Source organism: Mustelus asterias, chromosome 10 (assembly GCF_964213995.1).
Source record: "Mustelus asterias chromosome 10, sMusAst1.hap1.1, whole genome shotgun sequence".
NCBI lineage: Eukaryota > Metazoa > Chordata > Chondrichthyes > Carcharhiniformes > Triakidae > Mustelus > Mustelus asterias.
Window position 1 is genome coordinate 87,630,483 of NC_135810.1, and position 23,974 is coordinate 87,654,456.

Genomic DNA, 23,974 nt, shown 5'->3' on the forward strand with positions numbered 1-23,974 from the left:
GGAGGCTGAGGGGAGACTTAATAGAGGTTTATAAAATGATGAAGGGGATAGATAGAGTGAACGTTCAAGGAAGACTATTTCCTCGGGTGGATGGAGCTATTACAAGGGGACATAACTATAGGGTTCGTGGTGGGAGATACAGGAAGGATATCAGAGGTAGGTTCTTTACGCAGAGAGTGGTTGGGGTGTGGAATGGACTGCCTGCAGTGATAATGGAGTCAGACACTTTAGGAACATTTAAGCGGTTATTGGATAGGCACATGGAGCACACCAGGATGATAGGGAGTGGGATAGCTTGATCTTGGTTTCAGATAAAGCTCGGCACAACATCGTGGGCCGAAGGGCCTGTTCTGTGCTGTACTGTTCTATGTTCTATGTTCTATGTTCTAATCCGGGTTAGGTGGATTGGCCGTGCTAAATCGCCCCTCAGTGTCAGGGAGACTAGCTGGGTAAATGCATGGGGTAACAGGAATAGGGCCTGGATGGGATTGTGGTCGGTGCAGACCCGATGGGCCAAATGGCTTCCTCCTGCACTGTAGGATTCTATGATGATGACCTATGAAAAGCAACCTAGTGGGTCAACAGAATCACACCTGGAGTAAAATACATTATCCTCACACTAATGCCAAAATAAAAAAAACTGTTGGGGTCCATTTGGGCTTGATAACATACTTTGGGATTTCTGATCTCGTACCCTAGCATAAACATCTGAAATATAAAGCTGCTTTGCCTTCCCCCGGCATTCCTTCATGGCTAAGCTGCAACGCTATTGACTGGAAAGGATAATTTGTCTTGCTGCTGAGACAAAACTTATTCTCACACTCAAGTGAAGTGTTACTTCAAATTTCATTTGTGTTACTGAGTTGTGGGAGCGTCTGAATTTCGAGAGTTTGAAGGGCAGCATTGTACATATTTTTTTAAGAAACCTTGCATGCGGATGAAGAGCCACTCGCCAAGTATTTATTATAATCAGATCTGGAGGTTTGCAAACTACCAGCTAATCACATTTTGAAATTGTAGTAAATATTTTGAACGTTAAGCAAAGAACAGGAACGCTGGGCAGGGAATATATAAAAGGCAATGGGTGTCTGGTACCCACGCGATTAGTTTGAAGCACGACAGACCTAAATTTATGACCTGCAGCTGTTGGGTGTCTGATACAAGTCTCCGCACCGAACGGCAGTGTGAAGCAGAGCAACTCAGGGAGCTCTGAACAGGAAAACAAGCCCAGCACAAGGGTAGGAAACAGTGCAACTTACTCGTTAACCTTTTCCTTTAATATGTCTGTCACTGTACTTTTAATAAAATGCTGTTATTTGTACATTAGCTTTTAATTGACAGGAGAGGCAATTTTTGTTACCATACAAAGCTGTAATCAGCACTCTTCTATTTTTGACAGTCTTCCAGTTTGGGAGGTGATTGTTACTCATGCTGTGACACAGAGAAGTTTTAGTGAAGTTATTTTGTATAATACATGATAGAACCATGCAAATTGTCACAGCCAATTGACGTTTAGACATGTCAGCACTGAAACCCTTGGAACTAATCGATCTGCACCCTTGTTTATGTATTGAGTTATTATATATTGTAGTCATAGGGAACATATTTCAGCCTGCACCCGTTCAGTGAAGCAATGAATGATTTGAAATGAGTGACAGGTTAGTCAAACTGTAGTAAAATATGGTTAAAGGTAACACTCATAAATAAAGTCAGTAAAAAGTTCTGATCTTAATTTACAGCTTTCCGGACATATCTATGCTACATTTAACATTTGTTTCCAAAGACAGATTAGAAAGGAACAAGCCTAGGGGCTGACTGTAGATTAATTTGTTTATAGAAATCTTGCTGAAGAAACATGTGAATTGAGGCAGGGTGTGTCTCCAACAACTCACTTTCCCAATTAAAAAGCAGTGTTCACACTGGACTCTGACAGCAGAGAGGAAAGTAAGTTTGCGAAGGGCGGGCACGGGGGCGCAGTGGTTAGCACAGCTGCCTCAGTGCGCCAGGCACCCGGGTTCAATTCTAGCCTTTGGTGACTGCGTGGAGTTTGCACACCCTCCCCGTGTCTGTGTGGGTTTCCTCCAGGTGCTTCGGTTTCCTCCCACAGTCCAGGTTAGGTTGGTTGGCTATGCTGAATTGCCCCTTAGTGTCCCAAGATGTATAGGCTAGGGGGATTAGTGGGATAAATATGTGGAGTTACGGGGATAGGGCCTGGGTAAGATGCTCTGTCAGAGAGTCAGTGCAGACTCCATGGGCCAAATGGCCTCCTTCTGCACTGTAGGGATTCTATGGATTCTATGAAATGATATCATTGAGCTAATTCTAGAGGACAGTCTTTGACATATAAACATTTAGGGCAAGATTTTCCGGCCGCATTTGCCCCAAGGCCGGAAATTCCCGCCTGAGGTCAACGGACTTTTGCAAGATCCGCCCCCACCCACTACAATTCCCGTGGTGGGTGGGACAGGAAAGTTGCACCCTTAGTATATGGAGCACCTTCACGCTATCACTTTTCACTGATGGTGTGTGTGCTACTTAGGAATGCTTGTCTTTTATAGTTAGTCTCATTCTGTTTCCTCTCCCGCACCCCCCCCCCCCTCCACCCCCCCACTCCCCCCACAAGCATGTGAGAGGAATTTCCCCAACAATCTGATTGTTTGCGATTTGGCCTGAATTCTTATTAATTCATCTGCCTGAAACCAGTGCCGCGATCATTTGCAAACAAAGTGGGATCGAATCTTACCCATGGGAAGAAAAATGTACATATTTTAGTAAGTAATGAATTCTAAAATCGGAACGTGTAGGCACCGATTATCTTTAATGATTTGCAGTGCAGGAACGTGACATTTGTTTGTAAAGGAGTGAGCAAATGTTCTAAAGGGAGTGCGGACTGAAGCAAACTCAGCAGCAGTTTAATGGCATCAGTCTATAGGGTCAGAATGTGAAGCCTGGCTGGCTCACCCTGTGAGTATATTTCTCCACTGATTCTTTGCCAGGCTTAAAATATCCTCGGAGCAGAACACAACAAGCACCACGTGTGAATTCCAGCTGGAGGAGGAGCTAGATCGAGCACCAGTGCATACAGTCTTTAATTTAGATACAAATCACTGTGATCTCCCGAGTCCTAAATCATCTTTCCACTCCCTATTTCCTCACTTCACTATTGCATTTAATAGGACTGTCAGTCAGATAGTGCAGGCCACTGGGCACTTTCAGAATAGGTTTAAATGAATCCTTATCATTTAATGAATGTATATTTTGAAACTTCAAGTTCAAACCTTATGTTTACTAAACAGTTTTAAATGTGTGAAGCTGGGTTAGGATTTTCCACTTGATGATGATTCTACTGTCCTTATTATTCACCGGTCGTGGGAAGCAATTCCAGAATTCTCTGTGGCCTCTATCCATCAACCATCCCAAGCCTAATCAAACACATCTTCTCCGTGAGATCCTTCAACCCAATTCTGACCAAACGCATCCCCTCCATCGGATCATTCAACCTGATTCTGTAACAGAAAATGCTGGAAAATCGCAACAGGTCCGACAGCACCTGTGGGGAGGGAATAGAGCCAACGTTTGGAGTCTGGATGACCCTGCGTCTGACGAGGGTTTGTGTGAAACCTAATGTGTGGAATGTCAGGGAAAACCTGGGAACATTCTCAATGGTGCCCTCTTCACATTGAAGGGTGCGTGCAAAATTTGCTCTTACCAACCCCTACTGGCCAGATTTTAATGGGCCAATCTAATTGGGACAGAATGCTGGAACAATTGGACCCCACCCTAAACTCGTGTTTCCCTGTCCTGTCTGACTTGCAGGTTCTTAGGGCGCCACTCTCTGTATAACCATATACTGTAACAGCCTTGGAATGACCCCAGCCTGAATGGAGGCGCCCTCTGATGAGGTTTGATTTGATTTGATTTATTATTGTCACATGTATCGGGATACAGTGAAAAGTATTGTTTCTTGCGCGCTATACAGACAAAGCATACCGTTCATAGGGTACATAGGGGAGAAGGAAAGGTGAAGGTGCGGAATATAGTGTTGCAATCACAGATAGGGTGTAGAGAAAGATCAGCTTAATATATGGTGCCCGGAATTTTACCGTCCCGGCCGTCACGGAATCGGAATGGGCAAAGGATGGACAATGGAAATGTCTAAATGTCTATTGACTTCAGGTGGGATTTTACAGTTTCGGGACGAGCGAGGGCATAAAATCCTATCCAGTAAGCCCAGTCAAAAATCTGATGGCAGCAGGGCAGAAGCTGTTTTTGAGTTGGTTGGTACGTGATCTTAGACTTTTGCATCTTTATCCCGACGGAAGAGAGAATGTCCGGGGTGGGGGGGGCGGCGGTCCTTGATGATGCTGACTCCTTTTCCGAGGCAGTGGGAAGTGTAGTCAGAGTCAGTGGATGGGAGGCCGGTTTGGGGATGGACTGAGCTTCGTTCACAACCCTTTAGTTTCTTGCGGCCTTGGTCAGGGCAGGAGCCATACCAAGCTGTGATACAACCAGAAAGAATGCTTTCTATGGTACATCTGTAAAGATTGGTGAGAGTCATAGCTGACATGCTGAATTTCTTTTGTTTCTACATTTACTTTGAAACAAGAATGAAATACCGATTTTGATTTAAATAACTGGGAGCATATTAGAACGTAATAAACAGTCCTGCCTTTAACTCATCTTGTTTATAATGTTGCTGGATTTTTATATCAGTTCAGCATTTTAATTGTGCCCTATATGTATGGAATACAATATGCTGAACAGCCACGTAGATTTAAAAGTAAATATTATTTACTTCCTTTCCTTGTAAGAAATGGAAAGGACTCGCACACTTCCTGAGCCTGCCTTCCTCTTTCAGGTACTGGCCTGAACTGCATTTCCAACATAGTTTATTTTCACTTCACAGAAACCGGCTGTTCAGTTCCAAGGAGGTGTTCTGGATAAACAAAAGAAGTTTTAAATAAATACATTTGTGCCGTACTTTCCAGCCAGTCAGTGGATGTGGTCCTGGTGGAAAGCTAGGATAGTGTGGTTATGCCGCAGGTGAGCAAGACTCCAAAAAGAGGACATCCTTCTCATGCTAATTCTTTTTGTTCCTGCTTCAGAACTGTAAAATCTAATCAAAAACACAGATCAAACTACCACACTGATGTTGCAAAGTGAAAGGCGGTGGGTAAATGGACCCTGACGAACCTTCACCAGTTTGCAGTAACGCGTTTTAACTCACACTGTGAGGTAGACAAAGAGGTTAAGAGTCAGGTGAAGGTCCAACACAACTTTATTGAACACTTTGTCAAGGAAAAACAATATTCAATCGCTTCACAAGACTTTTCAGTAAACAATCTTCAATTTCAAAGGAAGTGGTCTCAAATCTGCACTAGCTTCCTACTTCTGACACGTGCTTCCAAGGATTCGCTACACCCCTATCCATAGGTCCCTATCACTGTATTTGAACTGTTTATCTGGAAAGATTGGTAATACCTATTCAATAAGGCTGGGACAGGCTTTTCCTCAGTTTTTGAGCATTGGCTGATGTTTCAGGATCATCGATTTGGGTTTCCCCTCTTGTCTAGGGCTGGATCTGGTCTTTGGTCATCTCACTGGGTCTGATGATGTTCACTATGAAGTGCAAGGAGCTGGAGATGCTGTGCTGCTCGGCTGCCAGTCGAAGCCGTTGAAGAAGGTGCATTGCAGAGAGAGCTGGGGCTCCAGGTTTTATCCCCCTCTTCATGCCCTTCTCAAGGATTCTGTGGCCTGTGTCCAATAGTAACATTAGGCGGGGACAGGAAGATCCAATGAGGTGACTAATTCCCACATTTGGAGGTCACAGAATATGGTGTTGAACCTTCAACTGTCAAGTGTTGTCCTTGTCATCCCCAGAGGTGGAGTTTTCCTGCTCCTGTCCTGACTGCGGCTAAGTCCTTGGATGAAGATGACCTGTAGAGGAGAACAAAAAGAATCACATTACAATCACAGTGTGAGCACTTCACATCCCATCGTATCCATGCTTTGTCCAATTGCCACCAGCAGGATGGTTGCCTCTTCTTATGCCTGGCTGATCCAGCCTCACCCTCTGTGACTGATTGAGATCCTTCCTCCCCAGTAATTTCCATTGCCCCTTCTTTGGTGGCTGTAAAAAGCCTAAGGTCAGGAACTTCCCCTTCCCTGTGTCTCCTCTAGCAGGAATTGTGGTTCTGCTTGACATGCATGTCCAAGTTCAGAGTTAGTGATGTGTCAGGTGAAAGCTAAACCCTTGGCTGCATATTCCCCCATTAAGAAGTCTCACAACACCAGGTTAAAGTCCAACAGATTTATTTGGCACCAGCTTTCGGAGTCTCAGGCTCCTTCATCAGGTGAGTGATTCCCCCATTACACAGGTTGGGTCTGTCATTCACACATTGCATCAAAGAGCAGACAAAATGCAAACTTTGACATGCTTTGACCCATGTTGCCGAATGGTGGCCAGGTCGATTCCACATTCACTCTCCTGGCAGAGCTGCTCATTCACACGGATACATTATTGATGACATAAGGAGAGATTCCAGTTGAAAATGTGACACTGACGCTTACCCCAGCAGATTGGAGCGGGTCATTGATCCCTTTCCTGCGCTGGACCCAGGTTCAGTTTCATTATCTTACACTAACTCATTTTGTTTGTTACCTAGTTCCAGGCCATCTTGGCCTGACAAGAGGGTCTTCTGCAGCAAATGTGGAGGAAAGAGCACCTCCTGAGTCTCCCTAGTGGCCAGGGGGAGAATCTGCAGGGAGGCATAGAAGCCCTACAGTGCAGAAGGAGGCCATTCAGCCCATCGAGCCTGCACTGACAACAATCCCACCCGGCCATATACCCATAACCCAACATTTTTACCCTGCTAATCCCCCGGACACTAAGGGACAATTTAGCACGGCCAATCTACCTAACCCGCACATCTTTCAGGCTGTGGGAGGAAACCGGAGCACCCGGAGGAAACCCACGCAGACACGGGGAGAATGTGCAAACTCCACGCAGACAGTGATCCGAAGCCGGAATCAAACCTGGGTCCCTGGCGCTGTGGGGCAGCAGTGCTAACCACTGTGCCACCGTGCATTGCTGAACCATGGGGACTTCACCGGTTAGACACCAGGGCCGGGGTCCTCCCAAAACTAAGAGACCGGAGCACCCGGAGGAAACCCACACAGACACGGGGAGAATGTGCAAACTCCACACAGACAGTGACCTGAAGCCGGAATAAAACCCGGGTCTCTGGCGCTGTGAGGCAGCAGTGTTAACCACTGTGCCACCGTGCATTGCTGAACTGTGGGGACTGTCTGCTTCACCAGTTAGACACCAGGGCCGGGATTCTCCCAAATCTAAGTGCCCAATAGGTGGGAAAATGGGAGAATTTCCCGCCCGTTTTTTGAGTGTACTTACCTGAATGAATCTCCGACCCTCTGTGCAGTGCAGAGTGCCTCAGACTGATTCATGCTGAAAAGTGGTGCGCGGGGCCTATTCCCGCCTGAGAGGCCGGCAGCTTAGTGCTGAGCAGGCCACTGCACATGTGCCGATTTGTCAGTGGGGAGATGGCTGCAGGCGCATTGCCCACCCCATCGCCAACCTCCTGCTCACTGGCCTTCACGACCCCTCTCCCATACCCTGATTGCTGGCCTACTGGACTCCACCTCAGGCCAACCCCGATCTCTCCCCCACCTCCCCAGGCCAGTCCTGACCTCCCTCTGGGCCAGCCCTGATCTACCCTGTCCCCGATCACCAGCCCCAAGCACCCCCAACCCGATGACTAGGCCTGAACCCCAACTCCCCACAATGGCCAGCTCTGATCACCCTCCTCCCTCCCTCTCCCACTGGTCCCTCTTGCAGAGCGGCAGCAGGTCCCCCCCACCGCTGATCGCCCCTCCAATAGCCCCTCCTCTGTATTCCCTGCCTGGCTCCAACCTCTTGGCACTGCCCAGTGGGCAGTGTCAGTGTGCCCAGTGGGCAGTGCCAGGGTTCCCCTCAGACAGTGCCAGGGTGCCAGGCTGGCACTTGCCAAGGGGCACCCCCCTCACCAGCGAGGTGAGGATGCCTGTTCTCATTTAGTGGAAGGGTTAGTGGGGAGCAATTGTAAACCCCGCTGGAGAGAACCACTCCTGGCGGGGACAGGGTGGAGATGCTCATGGGCCCGGAGGATACTGGCCCAGATCTGATGGAGTCTTTGGGTGAAACTCAGAGGAATCTCACACTATGCAGATCCGGGAAGTGATGCAGAAGCTCCCTGTTTGAACCGGAGGCTCTTTAATAGACCACCCATAAGTGCAACATTGTCAGCTGATGGCAGTTTCCACCAATGAGCATCCTACATCGCTGACTCACACGTGTCTCTCACGCACTCCACTGGCACATTAAATTTCAATTCTAATCATGTGCGAAGCAGCAAAACTGGCGAGAGCAGAGGTGGAGTCCGCTTCCAGTTATGCTGTCAGAAACAACACGATGTTGATAAAATCAACCTCATCCTGGGAGTCACAGAAATGAGCCGATCTTTTCTTCTACAGATGCTGATGCATCTGCTGTGTGTTCGTCGAGATTTTTCACTGTTTATTTTGCCCCAGTTCCCTGCTCATTTACTCAAACGGTAAGCTAATGGCATTTGCTACCAAATAAACCTGTTGGACTTTAACCTGGTGTTGTTAAAACTCTTACTGCATTTACTCAAACACCATCTCTTCACAACTTTAGCTGAGTTCCTGCTTTCCTTTCACCAGTGCAGTACGTTTAGTTCATCGATGACACCTTCTATGAAGCTTATCAGTCTGAAATGCTTTGGTGGCTTCCACTGGTGGTTGTGATTTGATAAACTAATAATTCGGAATGATTCCACATAGGAACATGTGGGGTGTGGTTTCAGTTTACTGGGTTTCTGTTGGTGAATACACCATGGGCCCTATTTTACCATTTTGATTCTAAGTGCTGGGCAGACTTGAAACTGCGGGTGTTTCAGATCCGACTTTTAGACCCGTTCTTAGGCGCCCCCATACACACTCTGCCTGAAAAAATAGCAGCGAGTCCGAGTCGTGCTGTACAAGCCTGTGGACAGGGCTTAACGCGCCCAACACCCTGCAGCTCCGATTGGCACCTCCAGTTGCACAGAAAAAAAATGATAGAATGTTGCTCCCCTGCCACATCCCTCCCGGGTCGGATAGTGCTTCCCCTTGGCTCCCACATACATTGCCCCACACCCACAACATTATTGACCCCTTATCCCCCCACCACCCAGACCAATCACGGGCCCCTCCCCCCTTCCTCCCCACTGATCTCAAGCAGAGTGGCAGCAGACCCCCCTTTCCCTCCACTGATCTCAGGCAGAGTGGCAGCGGACCCCCCTTTCCCTCCACTGATCTCAGGCAGAGTGGCAGCGGACCCCACCTTCCCCCCCCCCACTGACCTCAAGCAGAGAGCTGTCGGACGTTCGGCACTTACCTCCTCACTGACCCTCACTGATGGAGTGCCCGAATCGGACTTATCTGGAGCATGTCTGTTTCACGCCGATTCTGGATGGGCGAACACGGTGGTAAAGGGGGACTTGTCGGTAAGGTTGGGCGTGCAGCCCGTTAAGTCAATTTAAGTACATGCAAGGCCATTCTCGGGAACCAGCGCAGAGGCAGGCGTGGATCACGCTACTTGCCTCACGCCTGACTTTACCAAGTTTCCGCGCCCGAAAACGGGTGCAACCCAATGGTAAAATCGGGCCCCATGTGTTGTATACTCTGATTCTATAATGGAATCAGTCATGGCTTTAGCTGACAAAACTCACCAAGGTCTGCCTGTTCTGTTGGTGTAAGTGTGTCTGCGACACAAGTGCAATGCCAATTTTGTCAGATTTGGGAAAACAAGGTTCACAAATGTAGCTAACAGCAGAAATTTAAAAAAAACATTCTTGTCCCAAAGCGTTGCCCCAAGGAGCACTTAAACCACTACTGGAATTCTCCGACCTCGCCCGCAGCTGGGATTCTCCAGTCCCACAGCTGGGGTTCTCCAGTCGCACAGCTGGGGTTCTCCAGTCGCACAGCTGGGGTTCTCCAGTCCCGCTGCTGGGATTCTCCAGTCCCACAGCTGGGATTCCTCGGTCCCGCAGCTGAGATTCTCCGGTTGTGCAGCTGGGGTTCTGTAGTCCTGCAGCTGGGAATCTCCGGTCCACCTGCTGGGATTCTCCAGTCCCGCAGCTGGGATTCTCCAGTTCCGCTGCTGTGAATGGAGATTTGGCTGAGCGCCAAATTCTCCGTTCTCGCTGGCAGTGGTGGGTGGCAGGGCATGCGAGACTGGAGAATTTCAGCCCATACCTAAAAGTAGCTATCATGGAAAAATTCACACCCTCACTCTAAATACTCAGCAGCAATGACATTGTTACATGAAATATGTCATTTAGCTAGATAACATTGGCAATTTATTTTTACATCTTTTGTTTCGGTGTCCTTACTGAAGCTTGCCTTCTTTACAACACAATCTAATTGGAACAGTCTCAGGAATTTGCAACAGTTCCAATTGTGATCTGGAGGTGAAAAGTCAATGAATGTGAGGCAGCCATTCATATTATTTTAGTCATTAAAACTCTTAAGGTGTGAAATATTGTATTTTAGTGTTGTCACAGTCAGATGAGAATGGGCGGAATGGCTCCCCTCTTTTCCCACAAAAGGAAATGCTCGCCCATTCAGTGAATGTTTAACTGTTTATGTGCTGTGACTGTAAAAGACACTCACAGACAGGTTTCCTTGTAAGTTATGAAAAAGAAAAATAGGAAATTAACACCCTGTCTAAATGGAAATTATAAAAACAGTCCAACTTTCATACATAAGCTTTCAGGGCTTTCACACAAACACACACACGCAAGTTACAAAGTGGGAGGACATATTAAGCATTTGTTTTTAAGTCCAATAAAAGTTAGTGCTATCCAGATTGTAGATTGGTGACCTTAAAGTAAAGTAAAGTTTATTTATTAGTCACAAGTCGGCTTACATCAACACTGCAATGAAGTTACTGTGAAAAGACCTGGATGGTTTCAGGCTAGTTTCGATGGTCCCTCTGGATTTGGTGATTAAAAGATGTTGATAAACAATTTACTTGTTTCCTTCTGGAGTCAGCAGCTGCTATATTGATTCTTAAAACACTCCTTGCTGCATGTAGATGGTCAAAACAACAGGCAGGGTTCAAGCTTGCAGGCTGGATGGAGGGAGAGAGAGAGATTGCCCTATTCAACAATTTCCTTCTTTGGTGTTTCTTTTCCTTCTGTTCAGTGGCCTGGAGAAAATTAGTTTCTTAAACACCAAAAGAGAATTTGTTGGCAAATCACATGATCCCCTCTCAACCACCAAACCAGTTATCCAAATATAGTTGTAGCAAGTTAATTCTAGGTTCCTGGTTTAGACATGATTACATTATGGGTGAATGGGATCCCTTTTCAGCTTGCTCCACTGTCCAAAGTGATTATATCTCATGGCTTGTTCCCCCTGCAGTTGAATACGCAGGTGCTGTCTGGATATTGTATGAATGGGTCAGGAGGGGTGGTCATTTGCGTTCCTCTAAGGTGATTGCCTTTGACTGGTACTTCCAGACAGGCTGACTCCATTTTAATTATTTGGGAATGCGCAAGGTGCAGTCGTGCAAATGTTCAGCCATTTTAGAAACTGCTGTTTGAGGTCACTGGAATGCTTCTTCAGCCTTTTAAAAGCCAACTGTTGGCTTCAACCCAATAGTTAAATTGTGATTTTTGCTATATAACATACAGTACTCTGTGGAAAAAAAATTGATAAATCTACAATGTCCTGAATGTTATTCTAATGTGGAAATATAGATTTACATTCCCCAATGTTAACGGTGGATAGTTTCAGTATAAAAAATGAGGGAATTTGTACACTGTGACAGCCTGAGGTTATGCTGAGTAGAATCATTTCTATCTGTTATTGCTGTGCTGCCAAATCTTTTAGCAAATTCTAGCAATGGAAAGAGCTTGGAATTAAAAAAAAAAGAAATTGACCTTTAAATGCAATTTCGTTTTCTCATTTTGGATAAGAACCAATGGAATGTGAATTTGTTTAAAAAAAAGAAAATGCTAACTTGTTGGACCCAGGTTATTCCATGAATGTTTTCATGCAGTGAACTTGAAAATTAATTTGACTTCCTGACTCTGACTGTTACACCCAAGCAAAGTGAGCACAGAATGCCGCACGTACTTGCACGTAATTGTTCACTAGAGTTAAGCAGCAGACATTCCCATTGCCATCCTTACCTAGTCTGGCCTACATGTGACTCCAGAGCCACAGCAATGTGGTTGATTCTCAACTGCCCTCCAAGGGCAACTCGAGATGGAACAATAAATGTTCGCCAGCTAGCGATACCCATGTCCCATGAATTAATTTTTAAAAAGTTAAACCTGTGGACAGTGCAGAATTCATCGGTACATACATTTTCTTAAGCACTGGCGGCACATACATGGGATGGGATTGTTCTGAATTCTAAGAAGTATAGAAAAATTTACATGGCGGGAGCATAACCCCAAGAGCAATCTAGCTAAGAGGTTCAGATAACACCCTTCAACAAAGTAGTGGACCTCAAATACTTTGTTCATCATGTCAACCTTAAATTTAGATGCTGCTACCTCGCTAGTGTTTTTGTAAAATAGATTACAAGCTAATATCCTGTGGCATTGGGAGTGCTGCTGTTTTACTTGTAGGCAATCAATAAAATTTTATAGCAAAAATGTGATAACAAATGGAAAGTGTAGCAAACAGTGTACATGAGATGAAACATTTTTAAATGCATTACAAATAAAGGTGTGTGGAGTTTCTTTGTACTCTGGCACATTTGTTCCTTCTGCTACCTAATGGATGATTCTGAAAAATTGCACTGTACTCCGAGAGCACTAGGAGGTACGTTTCTTCCGTATGTTATGTGTAATGGAACCATAAATCCATTCTTCATGAACAAGTATGCAGTTTTTGGTACATAGGTGAAAGCTCCCCACCCGGGTTGGTGAGTTATAAAGAAATTCGATGCTTCTAATGAGAACCATCATGAAAACAGGGCTGATCCATGATCCCAAAAGGTTCCACAAATAAGGAAGAGAATTTCTGAGAACCGTTCAAGGCCTAAATTATGCATCCGTCTGAACCTTGCATGAGTACCAGGATCTGCCCAGTGGAGATCTCCAGTGCTGACCCCACCAAAGATTGCAAGCTCAGAGGAATTCAAATATTGTTAACTACTTGGAAGAGCTTTTGGTCACACTGAACAATTTCTCCTCATTTGTCTCACTGTCTATTTTTTCCTCGTGACACTAAGAGGGACCTCAGGACATTTTTCTAAATTTAACACATTATTAGAACACAGGTTGTTGTTTTGATCGCAAATTGTTTTCCCCTTCGTTGAATTGCTTGTTTATATCTCAAAAGGTATTATCATAGAAATCATAGAAACCCTACAGTGCAGAATGACACCATTCAGCTCCATCGAGTCTACACCGACAACAATCCCACATTGGGCCCGATCTCCACAACCCCACACATTTATCCCTCCAAGCAATACATCCCAGGACACTAAAGGACAATTTAACATGGCCAATCAACCTAACCCGCACATCTTTGGACTGAGAGAGGAAACCGGAGCACCCGGAGGAAACCCAAGCAGACACGGGGAGAACGTGCAAACTCCACACAGACAGTGACCCAACCCGGGAATCAAACCCAGGTCTCTGGAGCTGTGAGGCAGCAGTGCTAACCACTGTGCCACCATGCCACCCCCTGTGCCACCGTGCTGCCCCTATGCTATGCTATGCCTGCCACTTTTCTTCATGTTGCCCACAACAGCTGATGGACTGAGACTTGATTTTCTCGAAATGTGACCTATGTGACCCTTACATGCTGCAAGTTGTCCTGTATATGTCCTTCAGTTGGAAGTACTGGGCTGCCAGTTATTTTACAATCATGCCAAGCCAGGGGTTTGCTCAAATTCTTCAAGATGTGGAGATGCCGGCGTTGGACTGGGGTAAGCACAGTAAGAAGTCTCACAACACCAGGTTAAAGTCCAACAGGTTTATTTGGTAGCAAATACCCATAAGCTTTCAGAGCGCTGCCCCTTCTGACTCCATCTGACGAAGGGGCAGCGCTCCGAAAGCTTATGGTATTTGCTACCAAATAAACCTGTTGGACTTTAACCTGGTGTTGTGAGACTTCTTACTGTGCAAATTCTTCAAGCCAGAGCTAAAGTTAGTCCAATTAAAAACTTAATGCAGCTGTAAATTTTCAACACACCCATTCACCGAGTAAAATATCAATGTGCTGGCTAATTTGCTGATGTTTCTATCGAGAGATAAGAGTTGTTGTTCAAATCCTCTCAATCTCCTTACACACAGGCAATAAGGTGGAGATCAATCAATATTTATTTACTGCTGCTACTGACATCTACTGGCAACAAATCAATATTGTGTGTATTTGCCTCTGGCTTGCCCACTTTTGAATAATTCAGGACAGGATGATCGACAATGGGTTTGATTCTTGCGTTGGCTCCCTGGACTTATCCAATGTTATTCACTATTTTGGGAAATTAAATTGCAGACAAAGCATACCGTTCATAGAGAAGGAAAGGAGAGACTGCAGAATGTAGTGTTACAGTCATAGCTAGGGTGTAGAGAAAGATCAACTTAATGCGAGATCGGTCCATTCAAAAGTCTGACTGCAGCAGGGAAGAAATTGTTCTTGAGTTGGTTGGTACGTGATCTCAGACCTTTGTATCTTTTTCCAGACGGAAGAAGGTGGAAGAGAGAATGGCCGGAGTGTTTGACATCCTTGATTATGCTGGCTGCTTTGCCACAAGACTGTTCCTATATAAGCTCTTGCCTGTTTTACAGAATTTTAGAATGGTGATTTGTCAATCTTCTGCAGTCACTCCAAAGAGTCTGAAAGACGTGCTGCTTAGGTATATTGGACATGCTAAATTCTCCCTCAGTGTACCTGAACAGGTGCCGGAGTGTGGCAACTACGGGATTTTCACAGTAACTTCATTGCAGTGTTAGTGTAAGCCATTCTGTGACACTAATAAATAAACTTAAAACTTTAAAAACTTTCAACTTTTTGATCTGAAAATGGCTTAAAGATGCATCCTACTCTCAAAACCTCTCAGCACTTCTGGCCAGAGTTTGGCCAGTATGAGTGGAAATTGTTCGCGAGAGTTATTGGGAAGGGTTTAAATTCACTTGGCAGTTGCTCTCGCAGAGAGCCGGCGCAGAAGCAATGGGCCAAAGAGCCTCATTTGGCACTGTAACCATTCTAAAATTCTGTGAAACAGGCAAGAGCTTATATCGGAACAGTCTTGTGGCAAAGCAGCCAGCATAATCAAGGATGTCAAGCACTCCGGACATTCTCTCTTCCACCTTCTTCCGTCTGGAAAAAGATACAAAAGTCTGAGATCACGTACCAACCAACTCAAGAACAATTTCTTCCCTGCTGCAGTCAGACTTTTGAATGGACCGACCTCGCATTAAGTTGATCTTTCTCTATACCCTAGCTATGACTGTAACACTACATTCTGCACTCTCTCCTTTCCTTCTCTATGAACGGTATGCTTTGTCTGTATAGCGCGCAAGAAACAATACTTTTCACCGTATGTTAATACATGTGACAATAATAAAACAAATCAAAATCAAATTTATTTGGGAATTCCCAGGAGCCGGAAGGGTAGGTTCTCAACTTTTCCAAAAATGAAGATTGAACAGTTTCTATGAAGTACATTAAATCCCCACTGTAGTTCCAAGACAAGTTTAACATTGTCAGAGTTCATACCTATGCCATAAAGCAGTGAATGTAAGAAGGAGAATGTGAAGTGAAAATCCTATCGAATACAATGGCAATTGTGGGGCCAACTTTGGGAATCCAAGCTTGGGATGTGACCCAAACACCCAAAGAAAGAAGAATTTGCCAGATATTGACTGATCTGTTTGCAAAAGGGGACACTTGTATTTGCATTGTAGGAAAACTCCACCATATCATCCTAATTTCCTGACATGGCGTACTCTGTCACGATTCTTGACCTGAGGGTGTCACAGTGGCACACTGGTTAGCACTGATGCCTCACAGCGCCAGGGACCCGAGTTCAATTCTGACCTCGGATGACTGTCTGTGTGGAGTCTGTACATTCTCCCTGTGTCTGTGTGGGTTTCTTCCGAGTGCTCCAGTTTCCTCCCATAGTCCAAAGATGTGCAGGTCAGGTGGATTGACCATGCTAAATTGCCCCTTAGTGTCCCAAGACGTGTAGATTAAGGGGATTAGCAGGGTAAATACGTGGGGTTACGGGAAAGTGCCTGGGTGGGACCTTCCTTCGGAGGGTCGGTGCAGACTCGACGGGCCGAATGGCCTCTTTCTGCACAGTAGGGGTTCTATGAGTGCTTTGCTGCACAGATTTACAGTGAAAGTTCCAGTGCAAGATCGTGTGCTCGACATTCCCAGTTATTTTTCCTTCTTTCACAAGGGTCTTGACTTTACTAGTCCAAGGCCTTTACATGCAGATAACAAATGCAAATGATATCGGAACAGACCAGAGCAATGACCTTTGTTATCAGTCCAATACTAACTGTGACGCTTTATTGAGTTAAATGTAGTTCACAGTCTGCTGGATACTTGTCAGAATAAGCTTCTTAAGCGTTGTGTTTCTGAAAAAGAATTTGTGGCACTGGGATTCAAATTTGTTAATTTGCCTCGGAAGGGCTACATTCTCACTGAAGGGTGAATCATCGCGATGCAATTATAGCTCTGAGACATAAATTTTGAGTGTGTTGTACTTACTGTTATCCAATACAATTTGCATTGTCCAATTGAAAATAATGAATTAATACTGAAAACCGACATAGGCAGCATATCTCTATGAACGGTAGTTTGATGCAGGTGGGAATTAATTACCGTGACTGCAATTAACTTAGAAATATGGAGTCAATGTAATTAGCAGTACATGAATAATCAATAATATATTAAAATGCTTCAGTTTTTCCTTTTGACATGCTTGTTACCAGTTGCCACAATTTAGAAATATCTTTGTAATACTGTACAAAAATGGCTTGCATGTATCATGTAGATAAGTAAGATTAGTGTTCCGCGGCCCTCACCATTGATAACCCCATGCTAAATCATACAGGTCTGACTGTCATTTTGTTTTAATATTATTTGTACTTGGCGTCTATTTTATCCATCTTTTTGCTGTCCTCTGTGTCCATTCCTCACCTTGCCCTGTTCTTCCTGACTAGATTGCCTTGCTGCATCCGGGGCCACTGTTATCTTATCTTCCCTGCCTGGCTTGGAAAAATTCCAGCAAATTAGTCTGAAAGTCTGCGCACAACAAGAGATGCCACTGTTATAACAGGCAGATCTCCTGGTCTCTGACTCTGTACATTGGTACCTACACTCAAAATCGTGTACCTCTGGCCTGCTTGTATCCTATACCATTCAAGCCCCAGTTTGCACTGTTCATCACGGCTCCCACTCTGCTCCCTGCGTGTCTGATCCTGCTCGCTCCTGGGATTCCCCCTCCCTCCTTGTTCTGGTCTCACTTCCCTGCCCTCCAGCCCCACTATCCTTCTGCCTGGAATCAAAACCCACGATTCTGTCCCCGTTGCTCTTCTACAAAGCTTGACTTCTGCACCCCTGGTCCTCCTGGCAGCAGCTTTGGCCCTCATTTCCAGCGGGTCCAGAATCACTCACAACCTTGCTCTGCCTCAGGACCCTGTTCACTCCCCGAGGTCCCTGTCCTGCTGGGCCTTAACTCAGCCCTACTTGCTCCTTGCTCTCCTCCCAGCTCTGAGCCCAAGCCAAGCTCGACACAAAACCTGCAGGCAGATGGTAACACAGACAGACTGATACAAATTACATTCCCACTTCTCCACCCTTTTCTTAGTTAATTTACTGGAGCTTGCTTGTCCATTAATTTGAGTTTTTGCTACACCGTTACCCAGTGTGGCATGAATGTATTAATTCATTGGTTTTGTCAATTATTGATTCTCTGGTGCCTAATCCTGTATTAATTTAATTGACTCGTCTGCCTAAATTTATTTATTAATTTTCAGGTGCTCTCTACACTAGGAAGTTATTGATTGCCACTGCCCACTGCTGCACTCATTTAAACATTTGCCGGTGTTTGCTGCTGTGTCCATTTAGTGGACCCTGCAATTTTATTAATTTATTAACCATTACTGTTCATTGCTTTTTTTCTCGTTTATAACTGTTTTGACATCTGCTGCTCGATAATTTACCAGTTCATTACAGTCTGTTGTTCTATGGGTTTAATGATTACTGGAATCCAGTCATATATTGATTTGCTGATAGCTGCCACTCTCTTGATTCAGTGACTTTTTGTGATGCATCCCATATTGATTTGTTCAAATGCCTATGGTTCCATCAGCTGATTCATCCATTGATTCACGATTGCTTTAAGTTCTGTTCCAGAGATCAGCAGCGACATTAGTAATCATGGGTGTTCATTGTATGTGGTTTGAATTATTTTTCTGACATTACGTTGTATCAACAAAACGAACAGGACATTTAATTGAAATTTGAACTCTCCGGTTCACTCAATTCATTTTTAATCTGCCTCTCATCACGGCGGCATCTCCTGTTCCGTTCAGTATTCAACCTCGTTTGTTGGAAATTTTTCCACGTCCCAGGTTGTCCCCGCTGCCTGAACCGGAAGTTCTCAAGCACCCCCCCCCCCCCGCCTCCCCCAACCCCCCCCCCCCCCCCCCAATTAATGGCCGCCTCTGGGATTGGGATCCAATTGAGGGCAGCGGCCTTTCGGAACTGCTGGGGCCCCACAGAAGGCAAGTCACTCAGCAGCTTTGGCAGCGCCAGGTTGGGTTTTCGTCATCCAATGTGCTGGGGCTAGTCAGGCAATGCCAGTCAGATGGGCGAGTCCTCAGGGGCAGGAATGGAGTGGTAGGAATGGCTATTGCTGCTTGGCGGGGGTGGGGAGGGGGGGTCTCTCTGTGGACCATGGTGTGGCCAACAAGAAAGCCTACTCCACATGCAGGAATCAGCTGCAAGGCCATCGCAGTTTGCCTGGCAGTCTCTCCTTGTGGTGGAGGCCCATTCCAGCAGTGAAATGCCAGTGGGCATCGGAAATGCTCATTAATTAGCCAATTAATTGGTTTAATTTGCCACCTGCCTCTGGTCAGTGGGCCCCCCGTCCTGATGCTTTCTCAGGGGCCCCCCAGAGGGCTGGTAAAATAAAATTAATCCGATGGACCTCTGTGCTGAGACCTGTCACTGCCTCTGCAGCTATAGCCGGTTGGCCTCCGTGGCCCAGCACCACCCCCCTCACCCCCCACCCCCCACATGACTGCGGAGCTCAGTGGCCGTTTGCAATCCCCCTGCCCAGAACAATCGCCACCCTCCCTCTGCATCCACCGATCGCTCTGCAGTGTGTGCAGCAGTCGCTCTCCCCAACTGATCACTGTGCAGTGTGCGCGGCAGTACCCCCCCATCGAATGGCCTGACCCACAGTCTGTCCCTGCCCCCATTAGGCGCCATCCCCTCAGGCCTACCCCGTTGGCACTGCCCAGTGTTTGATGGGCACTGCCAGGGTGCCAGGTTGGCAGTACCAGGGTGCCCAGTGGGCAGTGTTAGGGTGCCAGGCTGACACTGCCAGGGTTACCCCCAACTTCCCGGGGGCCTCAATAGTCTCTGGTTCTACCAGTGAGGCCATCACGCCTGGTCCACGTTGATGGGGGACCATACACGATCCTCGCCGGAGAGAACCTTCCCCAACACAGGGAAGTGAGATCCGGACGATTTTATCCTGGGCTCACTAATTACATTTGAATTAGTATTACAATAAATTTAAATGATTATATTCAGCCTGGTGCCCATTCTGTGCGTGAGGCTGATCTCGCCGGATATCTGGTGCTGGTAAGATCGCGAGAGGCGAGAAATCGGGCGCGAACCTGATTTCTTGGCTCTTGCGCAATCTTACTGGCTCACCCCACCTATCAGCCGGTGCGGCCGCAATGGTAAGATCACCCCCGAGGTGTCCAGGATAAGGTATCAGAGACATTGCCGGCGCTCCAACATGAACCAGCCCCTCAATAAAATTGGGACGAGGGGAAAAGTAAATGGATTTCCTCCCATGAAGTTGGGAGAAGGTATCACCACCATTATGGGTGCATGAATCTCATTGCTTCATTATTGGAAAAATCTGTTACAGTTATGGCTTCCTTACACTTATCAGTCTAAATCTGTAAAAGAACTCTTGTAACTCTCTGCTGACAGTACAAAATCTTATGTATAATTCACGATTAAAATGTCCTTTAAATAATTTATGATGCACATATACTGCACATAATAAAGTAAGTGTCAATACAAGAGATGTATAAAAATGAATTTGATTTATTTGGCCATAAAGCAGCATTATCAGATCTATCTGTTTAATTATTTCCTTGTAGAATACATATAACGATTATTTTATACAATATTTCTCCGGGTGGGTCATAACAGTTGAATTTATAAGTGCTTCCTCCTCTCTGCTGAGCTTTTAGTTGTTCCAGGGTATGTTATTTCATCTTATGGTGATGTAATGAAGCGCAGTCTTTTATTGAAGAATGCTGGATTACATTCCAGTAAACTTACAACACAAATATCTAGCTGGACTGTATAAAATCGACTGCAAATCCTAGACATCAGGAGCAGAAAGCAGAAAATGTTGGAAATGCGCAGGAGACACTTCCAGATGAGAAAATGCAGTGACGTTTTGAGCATGACTTTCTGTGAGACTTGGCCCTCACAGATTTACCACGGTGGAGTAACTGACCATGAAAGATTGTTATCAGCTAACTAGCCATTCCTCCACGGTCCATTTCAGTCGCATTTTAGAAACATGTACATGAGGTTTCTGTGTCTTTTCCAAGCACCAGCTCAAGCACAAAAACATCAGTCAATTTTAAGTCCAGCCTGTTTTCATAGAATCATTGAATCCCTACAGTGCAGAAGGAGGCCATTCTGCCATCGAGTCTGCACCGACCACAATTCCACCCAGGCCCTATCCCCGTAACCCCACATACTTACCCTGCTAATCCCCTGACACATAAGGGGCAATTTGGTTTGGCTAATCAACCTAATCTGCACGTCTTTGGACTGTGGGAGGAAACCAGAGCAACCGGAGGAAACACACACAGACACGGGGAGCACGTGCAAACTCCACACAGACAGTGACTCGAGGCCGGAATTGAACCCATGACACATGATTGAGACAGTAGCCTGTCCATCAAATTTAAATGAGGCCTTGCAGATAAAACTGCCTGAGCTTCATGCTGGAATTATCATGGCTACATTTGCTGCCTGACCAGCACCCTAAACACCTCATTTCTTCCCAACATTGCGTATTTGGATGTTGCCTGTTCCCAGTGTAACAGTCTATGCCCTTCAGGGATATTAGACACAGAGTTTACACCAATTCCTGTTCACCCAATGTCTCTGTGCTCACTGATCTAAATGGCTCCTCATCTGTCAATGCTCAGTTCTACAATTCTCATTCTTATCTTTAATTAGTCGCCTATATTACATTCAAATGCTTAATTTCTTACATAAGCAAGCAGTTGTATTCATAGCCGCACATCAAAGATTTATAACCACTTGGATTTGTCAATCAAATTATGAACTGACAGGCATTTCATTGTGATAATACTAGGTTACAGAATCAGCCGTGCAGCACAAATCCTATAATGATGACCTCAGGCTTATGTCAAAAAACAATGTGAAATAAACGCTTTTTTTTAAACTGCAAACTACTGTTTAAAAAAAAAACGAAGGTTAAATGATGTAAATGCCTTGACAGCATGAGAGTTCCCTTGACAATTTGACAGTTCCAATGAGTTAATCTACATTTCACACTAATTCCTGCCCGCTTTAAACAATCCCAAAGCGCACTTGACCTCTCCCAAAGAACAGCTTTCTTCACCAAAGGCCACCTTACCTCTTGCAAAGTGCACCCGACCTCTCTCAAACGTATCTCTGGACCTCTTCATAAAGGTACCCTATTCCTTCAAATAATGCCGACAGCTTGGGAGCTGCTCTTGAAAAGTGTAACACCCATAAGTCATGTTTTGGACTATGCAATAGTGAAAATTGGATCCATTTGAAGGCAGCTACACTTCCTCTGTGAACCACAGATCTGCAAACCTGTTCCCCCTTCCTCTGGCAAAAATTGTTGGTGCCGGCTTCAGGGGTGGGATTCAGGGAATCAAACCTGCAGGGTAATTTTACCTAGGCTAGAGACCCTCTGTGACTTAACAAAAATTCAGTCCCCTAAGTTCTAAAGGAAGTGGTGTGAAACATTTGGTGAAATTACTGAACTTCAAGCTGATCTCTGGCTGTAAGGTGACCTTTTAACCACTCACCTATTCCATTCCCAATGAGTGAGCTGCATTCAGGAGAAACTTAATAATCGCACAGATAATTGCAGGTTCATTAAAGAAAGCTGGCATGAGTTTCTTAAGGGAAAATTATGTTTTACTAACTTGCCGGAGTTTTTTGAGTAGTTAACAGAGTGCCACGGGTAATGCTGTTGATGTGCTGTATATGGACTTCCGAAAGGTATTCGATATAGTGCCACACAACAGACTTGTGAACAAAATTGTAGCTCATAGAATAAATGGGACAGTAGCATTCAAAAGGGAATTACACTGTTACCGGAAAAGGAGGAATGTATGGGGTTATGGGGATAAATTGCGGGAATGGTACGAGGTGAGTGGCTCATTTGGGGAGCCAGTGCAGATACGATGGGCTGAATGGCCTCATTCTGTGCTGTAATAATTCTGTAATTCTGTAAGTTATGTGTCCAGGTGAAACAGTCATTAAGCTCCTTGATTATGCTAATTTTCAGAGGCTGATGGGGGCAGGAAGTGAGGCAGCCGGACCTGTAATTTCATCCTGCTGGCCACAGTGCCAGTTCCTTGGTGCCCACTTTTGGGAAGATCGGGTCAGGACTGAAATGAGTGCCCATCTGCAAGCTGTTGGTAGCCAAACTGAGGGACTTGAGGCTGTTTTCGTTAGAGAGAAGGTTAAGATGTGACTTAATAGAGGCATACAAGATGATCAGAGGATTAGATAGGGTGGACAGTGAGAGCCTTTTTCCTCGGATGGTGATGGCTAGCACGAGGGGACATAGCTTTAAATTGAGGGGTGAGAGATATAGGACAGATGTCAGAGGTAGATTCTTTACTCAGAGAGTAGTAAGGGGCGTGGAATGCCCTGCCTGCAACAGTAGTGGACTCGCCAACATTAAGGGCATTTAAATGGTCATTGGATAAACATATGGATGATATTGGAATAATGTAGGTTAGATGGGCTTTAGATTAGTTTCACAGGTCGGCGCAACATCGAGGGCCGAAAGGCCTGTACTGCGCTGTAATATTCTAATTTTAATTCTAACTGAGGTCATTAAAGAACCGGCTTTGTCCCCCCCCCCCCATTAGGATTTTCAGGTTCCACACAGCAGCTAAAGGCTGGCCAGTTAACCAAGGTAGCTTGTAGCACTGCTTTCGGAGCACTGCTCCTTCGTCAGGTGAATGGAGACTCACCTGATAAAGGAGCAGCGCTCCGAAAGCTCGTGATTCCAAATAAACCTGTTGGACTTTAACCTGGTGTTGTGAAGCTTCTTACTGTGCCCACCCCAGTCCAACGCCAACATCTCCACATATAAGTACAGCATAGCCTCCTTGCTCTTGTAGTCTCTGTCCTTATTAATAAAGTCTATACAGTTGAGGCTCAAAGCACACTTTTGACAAAACTCAAGCTTGCTACTTTGGTTATGTGCGTCTTCCAGGCAGGATGCCCATTTCATGCTGGATTCTTGCAGAACATTAACTTTTCAGTTTTGCCATTACAAATGAGCCCGAGCTGCTTCCCTTCCTTCCTAAAGCACCAGGCAGCTGAGGATCCAAATACATTGCTGAAAAGAACTATCTTGAAAAACTGA

General features: G+C 45.5%; 1 protein-coding gene across 7 annotated transcripts in view; it reads left to right on the forward strand.

The window, feature by feature from the left end:
- Positions 1 to 899: 899 nt before the first annotated feature.
- sgcg (sarcoglycan, gamma) overlaps positions 900 to 23,974 on the forward strand; it is a 485,777-nt gene continuing 462,702 nt past the window's right edge. For 2 of the 7 annotated variants that reach the window (XM_078222136.1, XM_078222139.1), the window contains exon 1: positions 1,100 to 1,238. Coding sequence is in view for 3 of the 7 variants with exons in the window: in XM_078222130.1 (XP_078078256.1) it covers positions 3,882 to 3,902 (21 nt within the window). In the remaining 4 variants the exon portion in view is untranslated. Of the gene's footprint in view, positions 1,239 to 3,816; positions 3,903 to 23,974 lie in introns of all 7 variants that reach the window. The other 5 variants (XM_078222130.1, XM_078222138.1, XM_078222131.1 and 2 more) reach the window with 5 other exon arrangements.